This window comes from Echinops telfairi, unplaced genomic scaffold (assembly GCF_000313985.2).
Source record: "Echinops telfairi isolate 266 unplaced genomic scaffold, ASM31398v2 ScPeMD7_2010;HRSCAF=2546, whole genome shotgun sequence".
Taxonomy (NCBI): domain Eukaryota; kingdom Metazoa; phylum Chordata; class Mammalia; order Afrosoricida; family Tenrecidae; genus Echinops; species Echinops telfairi.
This window is the reverse complement of record NW_022105908.1, coordinates 9,436,711-9,448,475: the sequence shown is the minus strand read 5'-3', so window position 1 is coordinate 9,448,475 and position 11,765 is coordinate 9,436,711. Positions and strand designations below refer to the sequence as shown.

The window sequence follows — 11,765 nt, the reverse complement described above, 5'->3', positions numbered from 1 at the left end:
GAAAGGCGAGGCTCACCGAGCCACTTATCTCTCTGCCCTTCAACTAACCCCACATGTGTTTATCGGCCAGGATGGCACAATAAACTTTAACTGTCTCATCTGTTGTCCGTAGTGTCACTAGAAGTCAGAACCAACTTGGCGGCACCTGCCAATAACACAATGCTCAGTGCTATTTCCTATTAGTTAAATGACATGAAGTTGCCTTTTTAATGTTTTAAAAATCAATCTTAATTGGCTATGACCCAGCCAAACCATTTGCATGAGTGTGAGCTCCTCCATGTCATGGTAGACAATAGCTTTCCTTGTTAATGATCCTGTGGATTGGTTCCAGGATTGGGGACTCTATAAGCCATGCTATATGGCCTTTATTTTCCTCTGCAGTTCATTTGATGCCCGAGTTTACTTTGGGCACTGCGGTGAAATTACCTGGGATAGATCTTCTATCCAAATGACTGGTGGGGGAAGACCAATAAGACCATTGCAACTGGGTATAAAGGGAGACCTCTTCAAGACAGGAAGAGAGACACTTATGACTGCCAAGAAAGGAGAGCCAGAAGAGGAATATGTCCGAGGCCCCTGTGTACAGCAATCAGAACGAGTACATTTGAATGCCTTCAGGCACGAGGCAGCATTTCAAGCGGGTGTCATTGATTCCTCACTAGCACTACAGGAACGTTGTAACACATGCCCAAGCACTGACCGAGGCCAAGGGACCACGTGGCCCAGAGGACGAGAACCAGAGAGAGGGGAGCCTGGCAGCATGGCCGAGAAAAGGCTCTGCAGACAAAAGAACATCATCCTTAACATTCTGTGGCCTACTAAGCCCCATCCACATGAATGAATGTAAAGTCTAGGTGCCCCATGTGGTGGATGATCAGACCCAGCAGGGAAATAGAGTGCTGTGGCAGGGAAGGTGGTTGTCAAGATAATGTAAAGGAGGAGGCATGCCCAGCCTCTGCCTGCCAGGAACCGGCATTTAGCTAGTGGAGAATTGGATTCTCCTGCCCGTTGTGGAGCCAGAGGGTGTCAGACATGACCGCCCCCTTCCACCATGCCATTTCCTTGGGTGCATTCCTTGAAATGGAATTGTTTGCTTACAGTGTATATGAACAAACACTCCCCAAATCAACAAAGAATCTATGAAACCAACTCTACTCTACCAACTCTGTTTTTGCCAATCTCATTGGTATCTTTGTGGTCTTGATCTGTATCTCCTGGATCATATATGATTTTTTAAGTATCGCCCTAGGATTATTGATCATCTATGTCTACACTTCTGCAAAAAAAAAAAAAAAAAAAAATCCCTGTGTAAGTCTTTTGCCCATTTTTCTATTAAATTGTTTGAACTTTTCTTATTGATTTGTGAAAATTCTTGAGATATTTACGATATCAATTCCATATTGTTAATATACGTAATGAAGTTTTCCTTCTAGGCTGTTTGTGTCTTATCTTTTATATTTTCCTCCAACTGCCTTATAATGAACAGAAGTTTAATAAAGTCAAATGTAGTTATCCTTTTCTGATAAGCAGTACTTGTTGTAGCACTGCAGCAATGAATCTTTTTTAGAAGCCCACATGACCGGAAGAGCTGCCTTTCTACAAGAGAAAGCAGACGAGCCATTTGGTCCAGCTCTTGACATTCATAAGAGACATTAAATAAACTTTCATTCATTATCTCTAAATGAGGTCACCATGACCCACCAAGATTTAGTGGCACAAAAGCAAGCATCCCCTGCAGCTTGAGGTCAGCACACCACCATTTGTCACATACTAAGAATAAAGAGGTTTTAATAATTCTTGTAAACATGTGAATAGCACAGTTATATTTGCATTCCACTCCTCCTGTTAAAGTATTACTTTGCTGGATATCAACAACTAAAACCTCCATATTTTAAAATACGGTGGCTAACAAGATCCCCAAACAAAAAGTTGTTGGGGCTTCTCTGAACTCTGGGAAGTCCCAAGGAAGGAGAGGAACAAGCTCAATTTACACAATTAGTGAGTCTCAGAACTGGAATCCACATCTAAATGCATCAGACCCCAAAGTTCAGATACTGTCTGCTGTACCTCAAGGCCATGCAACAAAGAAAAGTCACTCCAATCTGTATATTTCTTTCAGAGAAAAACCCTCCCAGTGGGGACTCCCTGAAGGATCCATGAGCCAGTGTCACACTCTCCACTGAACAGATCCTGAGCTCCTTCCGAAGACGGGCTCAGGTCCCTGCCCCTCTCTGGCATGAGCAGGCCTTTTTGGAAGGGGTGAGGTAGTTAGCTTATTGTGCCAACCTGGCTGATAAACACATGTGGGGTTAAGTGAAGGGTAGAGGGATAAATGGCTCGGTGAGCCTTGCCTTTCGAGTTCTCGGGTCTCTTGCTATCTGATGGTAGGACCAGGGTGCACCTTCCTTAGCCAATTCCCTGCTTCAGCTGGCAAGACTCACTTCTTGCAAGACACCCCCAAGGAGAAGCCACATGGACCTACCCCGATGCAGCCCTGGGTGCTGGAGCAGCCTTGTGGAGACCCCTGCCAGCGCTGAGATGCTTACACATTCACTGATTCGGATTTCCTCCTGTACTCGGCATCATTGTGTGTGTTTTGTGAGATGGAGGAGGATTTTGTGGACTGGTGTCGGACATCGGACATATGGGTTAATGTTGGACTTGTGGGCTTGGGCAGCACTGGGTTGGGATGTTTTCTCGATGTGCACTTACCCTTTCTATAAAACTCTCTCTTATACATGAGTTTCTGTGGATTTGTTTCTCTAAAGTACCCAGACTATCACCAGGGGCTTGCCAAATTTCTGAGGAACCTTCTCATCATGAACAGGGGCATGGACCTTCGTTGCCACAAATCATTTGCTTCTTACTGCCTTCTGCATTAAAAACAGGCCATTACCACATAGCTTTGGATGGAGAGCACGTGAGCACATATGAATATGTGGGTATGTGCTGTTTGCATATATGTGTGAGAATATGTCTGCGCATGTGTATATGTGCATGTGAGCAAGTGTGTTAATGTGGATAGGTGAATGTTACATGTATGTGTGTGTTACAAGATGGTGTGTGTGTGTGTGCATGAGGTACACAGTGAGTGTGTTAGTGTGTGTCACTGAATGTCAAGTGAGCACCTGTGAGTGAATGTGTCTGACTCTAGGCATGCACACGTAAACACGTATACGAGGATGGTAAGTCTGTGAACATGTGAGTGTGTGTGTGTGTTTGTGCGCATGAGCATGTGCATGCACAAAGGCCACAGCGTTAGAATCGATGGGTAGGGATTGAATAGGAAGCAGAATGGCCAGCCAGTCTTCTCAGAGAAACATAGCTCTAACCATGCAGCTGCACCGCTTTCTGGAATTTTCCACAGAAGACCTCAGAGACATTACCCATGGGGACATGGGGTCACTGAACAGAAAAGCAATAAGGAAAGTCTACGACTGTCTTTAGCCCACCCTTTTCTTTCCCAAAGGCCTTGAAGAATTCCCTAACACTTGGTGAAGAAATGCCAAAATCCTCATCCCGAACTCAAGCAGTCTACGAGTCCACAAGTAACAAGGAGTTGATCCCCAAACGTCTGATGCCCTTCTGTGAAATGGAATGATCATGCTTACTTCCCATTATGGTGAGAAACTAGCCGCAATTAATAGTGTCTGACATACTGTCAAGTGACCTGGTGCCCTTTCTCTACCCTTCTCTCACCAACCCCCGCCTCTCTCCACCATCACCTCCTACACTTGCTCACAAATACGTAGCACCTCCATTCTGGGCTTATGTCTTGAACACCCTCCCTACGCACCCTTCTCCAGCGCACAGTGCTGCAGACCCACCCACTGGCGGAGCCTTGTCCAGTGCTTCTTACAGGAGGCATGGAGCCCTCCTCACCCTGGCCCCAGTTTCTCACACTCTCACAAGTCCCCACCCCCTCACTCTTCATTTCCCACCCATCACCCCACATCAGAGTGGACAGGCTCCTCTTTCCAGCAACCCTAGAGAGATTTTGAACAGCTAGGCCCAGGGCCTGGGCTCATTCTTCCTGGTATTAGCTTGCCATCCACACGGGAGGAACATGGAAAACACATACCACATAGCCCCTCTGTGTCTGGTACTGAGAACGGGGTCGTCCCCTGAGGGATCCCCATGTCTCCATTGTAGATCTCCTGCCTTGACATCACCTCTGCCTGCAGAGGTGGAGGATCCTTCAGAGGCGACTCCTGCCTCAGAGAGCATGCAGCCTCGACCCCACCCTTGCCTTTCACTAGCCCAGATGTCCCTTCCACCTACCTTGCGAATGCCTTCTGAGGGATTCGACACGCAGTTGTCAGCCCCGCCGTTCTTGCTGATGGTCCGCCAGAGCTCTGCAAAAGTACTGTCCTGTTCCAGGGGGTTGGTGCCCTTGGCACGGAAATACTCATACACAGCAGAGTCCCGGACCGTACCGTAGGAGAGGTCCACTTGTTTGGACAGGTCCTGGAATGTCCTGGAAGGCAGAAAGACAGCAAAATGTGGGTCCGTGCTGCGCAACCACACTGCAGCTGCCCCTCCTTCGGTCCTGCCTTGCCTTGCCCACCAGGCACCTTCCTTCCCAGTCTGCAGGGAGCTGACTTTAGCCTCGTGAGCACGCCAGATGATGAACTCATCCGATCACAATAACACTTCCTCGCCACAGACGCACGAAATAAAACCAAGTCCTGTGTAGAGCTTGGGAGATAATGAGGTCAGGTTGTTACCTTCAAAGCGCTTATAGATTAATAGGGGAAGTAGATCTATAAACAGATCATCACAATATAAAATAGGGCAAAAATGAGAGGCCATCCCTGAGTGCCTCCAACAAGAGCAAGAAAAAATAAAACGGAACACGTTGGGGAGATTCATGATGCTGCTCCTGGGATTCTTGCCCCTCGGGGCCAGCGTGGGGCAGGTATGTTCAAGGACTGCATCCCCTCCCGAGCCTACAGCAATTCTGCAGTTGTATTAGATATGTGCTTGGAAACGTCACCCCTACCAAGTCTGTGTTTCAAGAAAACAAAGAAACCAGAATTTGTTAATGACACGAACTGAAATGTGAAGGTTTAATCCTATTTATAAGATGCCATATGGGTCACCAAATGAAGAAAGTATAAAGCACCCCTAAGACCTTTGTTTTGTGAACTCTTGTCCACTGAGGAGAGATGGGTGGCAGTGGCCAGGTCCATGTTGCAAGGAGGAATGCCCTGGGGAAGTGTCATAGCATCCCAAGTGCCCTTTGGGAAAGGAAGACATAGTCCGGCCAGGGAGGGCCTCCTTCTCCAGAGACTCACTCCACAGTGATGTTCATTCAGGCCCTGCTACCGGCCCAGACCCAGAGCTCAGTTCAATACATTACAGATGAAAGGAAACATAAAGTAACAAATTCGATGAAGAAATCTTTCTAATTATTGTTCATTATTTATATCTAATTGAAGCAAGATGTTCTTTTGCTTGAAGGCCCCTAGGGTTGTAACTCTGTGGTAATTTGCTGGTAACGAAAGGAGAGGGGATCTTGTCTCCCCGTGTTTTTATTTTTCTCCTGGCGATACAAACAAACACAAGGCATTGATGAATGGGAAACATCGGGATGAATTACACAATTGATTCTAAATACTGAACTGCTCGAAATTACTGCACTTTTGATGAGTATGGAGTGAATGTACGACAACTCGGCAGCTCAGAGCTACTGTCTCAGCCCCACATTTGAAATGGAGATTTCTTCTCTCTGGTTCTCGTTCACATCGGTGCCCATGTTCAGAGGCTCGGGGAATATTTCCCTAAGACGGCAGGCATCCTGATGTTTCTGGTTTCAGCCTGTTTCTGTTCCACTATAACTCACAGCCCTCGCCTTACAGTGCCACCAGCATCTTCCTGTGCCTGCCTCACCCTTACCTCCATCCACCATATTCCAACCTGAGCTGAGGGCTCTCGCCCAACTCAGGGGGAGACCCTCTCCTTTTTGCAAAGGTTGCCCAGGTGAATCACACCAGTAGGTATTGTTGTCACATTTCAGGGCTGTTGTTGTTGTCAAGTGCTGTAGATTCATTTCCAATTCATAGTGACACTGTGCAGGGCACAAGCAAACACTGTCCGCACCTGCGCCATCCTCACGATGGCTCTTATGTCGGAGCCACTGAGTCAGTCCATCTTGGGGAGCATCCTCCTCTCTTTCCCTGCCCCTACACCTTCCTAAGCGTGATGCTCTTTTACCGGGAAGGAGCTCTGCTGATCATATGTCCAAAGGACATAAGCAGACGTCTTGCCATCTTTGCCACTAAGGAACATTCTGAGTGTTCTCCTTTCTTCCAAGATATGTCCAGGTGAATGAAGGCACGCCTCCTTGGAGGTCTGAGCAGGAGAGTCTGACGATAGCGATCAATCTGGGAGTACACAGGGCCAGGAGGGACGCGACCTCCAAATGAACATGGACAGGACCAAAGCTCCCTAACAGACAAACTGCCTGTGGACTACACTGGAAACTGAATTCCCAGGGAGCTACGAAGCATAGAATGTCTTACACGGCACAGCCCCGAGTTGCCCCTGAGTTGAGATTCACTCAGGAAGTCTCACTTGGCAAGTGTGAACACTTCCCGGCTTCGTCCCTGCCCCGTGTCCTTATCTGCTGCCTATCTCTTTACACTGCTTTTGATCATGTTTCCCCACCCAAACCAACTCACTGCCCTCCAGGTGATTCTGAGCTCTGGTGACCCTCCAGGACAGGGTAGAACTGCCCCGAGAGCAGGTGATGTCAAGCTGCATCCTTGAGGATCGCAGCCAGTGGGGGACCACATCGCCAGGGCTCCTTCTGGATAGTGTGTAGTGTTGGGATACTCCCAGGGGGCAGCCTCTCCTCCATGTTTTTATTTATTTTCAATTAGTCTTTAATTGAAAATTAAACCGAGCAGCGTCGGTTTATTCAGACAATGAAGAAAGCACAGAGTTACATATGCCTCCCTCCCCCCTCTGCTTCTCCTATTACTAATATATTTCATTGGTGTGGTACCTTCGTTACAACTGATGAATCAATATGGAGACACTGTTGCTATTAACTAACATACACAGTTTTAAATAGGGTTCACACTCTGGATTGTACAAGCCTATGGGTTTTGACAAATGCATGGTTTCAGGTGCCTATCATGACAGCACCATGCAGAAGGTTGTTGTTATTAGGTTCAGCAAACGTGTCAATCCATCTTGTTGAGAGCCGTCCGCTTTCTTGGTGGCAAGCGTAATGTCTGCTCCAGGGACGGGTCTCTCCTGATCCCATGTCCAAAGCACCTGAGATAAAGCATCACCATGCTCGCTTACTTCTAAGGAACACTTGGGCTGGAATTCTTCCAAGACAGGGTTGTCAGTGCATTTGGGGAGTCCAGGGCATGTACCATATTCTTTGCACCATAATGCAAATTCACATTTCCAACGACCTACCACTACAGTTGGGTTTTTTTTTTTTTTTTGGGGGGGGGGGCAAGTCAAGTGGATCTGTGCCTCTGAACCTTCTGCCCTGATTGCAGGGATCCACCCTTGCTGTTTCCTATGAGCATATCACGGTCTCCCAAAAGGCCTTTATGAGAGTCTGTTGCCTCTCGGAGCTCCCTTGTTGCCATAACGTTGATGACAACCCACAATGGCGCTAGGGGACAGAGAAGAAGGAACCCTGTGCGTTTCTGAGACCGTGTAACCTTTTGTGAGAGTGGAAAACCTCATCTATCGCTCTCAGCCAAGCTGGTGGTTTCAAACTGCTGACCTTGCAGTCGGTCAACCCAAAATGTAACCCACTAAACCACTGGCACGCTGCCTCTCAGAATAGCTGCCTCCAATTCAGCATACACCACCTGAGAGTCCCACCCTGTCTCCTTCAGTTGTGCCCAAGGAGGGTGTCTAGGCTTCCTGGTAACACTGAAACAAAAACTCAACAAGTGGATGGTGTTAACACAGCAAGAGTTATTCTCTCACAGTTCAGCAGGTTCTGCATCTGAGTTTCGAGTGCTGGCTGTAGTGGAAGGCACTCTCTCTGCCTCCTCTTATTCTAGGAGGTCCCCAGCACAGTCGTTCTGGGTCCAAAAGATGTACTCTCCTCTAGGATCTATTTTCTTGATTGTTTAGCCCCTTTAACATATCAAAATAAATGTATTCAAAATATAACTGAATCTGTAGATAGAATCCTACTTCGTGAATATAACTGCTACTAATTATGCCCGCATTAGCATGTAACAAAGACCAAAATCCTCACCACTGAGCCACTAGGTAACATCGTGATAAATGGAGCAAAGATTGAAGTTGTCAAGGATTTTGTCTTACATGGATTCACCATCAATGCTCATGGAAGCTTCCACCAAGAGATCAAAAGACATGTTATGTTGCTTTATATAAATCTGCAGCCAAGGACCTCTTGAAAGTATTGAAAAGCAAGGATGTTACTCTGAGGACTAGGGTATGCCTGGCAAGCCATAGTCTTGTCCATCTCCTTGTATGCATGTGAAGGTTGGTCATTGAGTACGGAAGACTGACGATGAATCAATGCCTTTGAATCATGGGGCCGGAGAAGCATATTGAAAGTACCATGGACTACTTACAGGACAAACGGATCTGTCTTGGGAGAGGTGCAGCCAGAGTTCTCCTTAGAGGTAAGGATGGCAAGACTTTGTCTTACAAACTTTGGGCATATTGTCAGGCAAGAACCGTCTCTGGAAGAGGACTTCATGCTTGGCAAAGTGAAGGGGCAGCAAAAGAGAGAAGAGCCCTGAACATGATAGACTGGCACCAAGATTGCAGCAACAGGCTCAGGCATAGGAACAATTGTAAGGTTGGTGTAGGACTGTCCTGCATTTCGCTCTGTTGTGCATAGCGTCACTACGGGTCAGAACCACCTGAATGGCACCTAACACCAACAACATCAGAGAGATCAGACTTCACAGCACATAGGATGACCAGACTAGGTAAAAAAAATGGAGTATGACTACGTCATACTGAGGACCATGGCCTAGCCAAATGGACACCTATTTGTGGGGGGAAACCATCCATTCCATAATAGATGGTTCACTCAGCTAGGCACTTTTTCATACCACATTTTCCCATAAATCAATCTTACTACAAGGCAGCTTCAAAAATGGTATTTCAGGAAGAAATCCAAGCTGCACTGGAAGCATCAGTCAAAAACAAGATTCCAGGAGTTGATGGAATCCCACTGGAAAGGTTTCAACAGCTGATGAAGCCCTAGAAACACTCATTCACCTATGCCAGGAAATTTGGAAGACAGCTCCTGGGCCAACTGACTGGATAAGATCCAAATTTTTACCGATTCCAAAGCAAAGTTAACCAATAGAATGCTCAAATAAAACATTATCATTAATATCAGATGCAAGTAAAATTGTGCTGAAGATCATCCAATAATGGTTGCAGCAGGACATCGACAGGGAGCTGCCAGATACCAGAAAAATATTTACTTGTGTTTAATTGACTCATCACAGGCATTTGACTGTGTGGACCACCTCAAGGTATGGATAGCCTTGAGAAGAATGGTAACTTTAGAACTCTTAATTGGGCTCATGCAGGATTTGTACACCAATCAAAATGCAGTTGTGCACACAGAAAAATAAAATAAAGTACTAATAACATAATTTATCAAGGGGTCACAAGGGTGGGAGGCAGACGGAGGGAGGGAGGGAGGGAAAAAAGAGAAGCTGATACCAAGGGCTCAAATAGAAAGTAAACGTTTAGAACATAATGATGGCAACATATATACAAATATGCTTGATACAATCGATGTATGGAATGTTTTAAAAGCTGTAAGAGTGCCTCCCCTTAAACTGATTTTAAAGATAAATAAAATTTTAAAAAGGTATGGGTTAAGGTTGTCCTCTCACAACACTTATTCAATCTGTACGCTGAGCAAATATTCACAGAAGCTGGATGATAGGAAGAAGAATGATGAGAGCAATGAATGTACAAATGTGCTTGACACAATTGATGTATGTATGGATTGTGATAAGAGTTGTATGAGCCCCTAATAAAGTTATTTTTTAAAAAAAGAAGAAGAAGAAGTACGTGGCACTAGGATTGGTGGAAGGGTCATTTATTACCAAAATGTGATATGCAGATGACACAACTTTGTTAAAAGCGAAGAAGACTTGAAGCACATGCTGATGAAGATCAAGGACTGCAGTCTTCAGTGTGGATGACAACTCAATGTTAAGAAGACCAAAACCCTCACAACTTGACCAATAGAGGACGTGATAGATGAAGAAAAGGCTGAGTTATCAAGAATGTCATCTGGCTTGGAACCACAATCAGTGCTCATAGAGCAACAGTCGAGAGATCAAATGATGCATGCATGCATTGGGTAAACCTGCTGCACAAGTTCTCTTTAAAGTATTGAACAGCAAAGATGTTACTGTGAGATGAAGGTGTGCCTGACCCAAGACATGGTATTGCCTTCTTTATTGTTCTTATAATTTTATTGGCATATAGTTCACATATCACACAACTCAGTCATCCAATGATATTACTAGGATTGTTCAACCATCACCACAGTCCATTGTGAATGTTTTCTTCTTTCTTGTACTCATTTTTGTTCGCCTCCTATCTCCCCACAGCCTCCACTGCCATCCCCCTAGGTAATTATTAATCCAGGAACTGATTCAATTGATTTATCTATCCTGGATTTATATAAAGAAAAAAGTGAATAAACAAGCAAATATCTACAACAAAAAACTACAATGACAAAATAGAGAAAAATATCAATTAGAAAGAAAGCATAAAATATTAAAAGCTGGAACAAAATTAAAATGAGTGAAAAGGGGGATCAAATGATAAGATGTTACATTTTAACCTAACTGCATCTCCCGTAATTGACTTTACAGTGCTCTCTATCTGATAGCAGGCTATTTACATCTCTAGACAGAGGCTTATCCCTCTTGATAACCATGCATATGGATTTTAGGTTTCCACTATCCTCCATAGCCTTCCGCAAACTGGGTGCTCAGAATTAAAGCTCTGATATCACTCCCTCCTCTGATTTTGGATTTTTACATGTATAAACCTATGATCACAAATGCTGATATGCTTCTTCCCTGTGCACGTAGTTGACTGATTGTTTTGAAACAAAATTGTAAGATCCTAGGTGCTATTCCTTTTGAAAGTGGGCTCTAGTGAATTTCTTCAGCCATGGTATGTTCAATTTCCTCATGTGCATGTGAAAGTTGTGCATTGAATAACAAAGCCTAAAGAAGAAGCAATGCTTTGGAATGATGCTGCTGGTGAAGAATATTGAAAGCACCATGGACTGCCCGAAGAATAAACAAATCCCTCTGAAGAAGTACAGTCAGAATGCTACTTAGGGGCAAGGATGGCAAGAGTTGGTGTACTGTATTGGGACGTGCTGTTGGGAGAGATTGGTCCCTGGAAAAGAACATCATACTTAGTAAAGTGGTGGGGCACCAAAAAAGAAGGAGGCCTTCAATGAGACGGACTGACACAGTGGTTACAACAATGAACGTAAACGTAAGAGCAGCGATGAGGATGGCACAGGACCAGCTAGTGTTTCACAGAGTGTCCCTGTGAGCTGAAACCGACTTGACAGTACCTAACAAGTACAGCAACCGGACACACTTTCAAAACTCTCATGGGAAAAATGTAATTAAAAACAGATTGTTCCCATGAACTTTTTGAAGGTTCTTTGTATGTCTGAGATACATTTTTTTTTGTTAATTAATTTATTGGGGCTCATACAATTCATCACAATTCACAGATCAATTGTG

At 45.1% G+C, this 11,765-nt stretch overlaps 1 protein-coding gene across 1 annotated transcript in view; it reads right to left on the bottom strand.

Annotated features, from left to right (window-relative positions):
• The window catches only part of GRID1 (glutamate ionotropic receptor delta type subunit 1), a 902,002-nt gene that overhangs the window by 56,540 nt on the left and 833,697 nt on the right, over window positions 1–11,765 (bottom strand). The window contains exon 13 of the mRNA XM_013006314.2: window positions 4,282–4,477. Within this exon, the coding sequence (XP_012861768.1) occupies window positions 4,282–4,477 (196 nt within the window). The remainder of the gene's footprint in view (window positions 1–4,281; window positions 4,478–11,765) is intronic.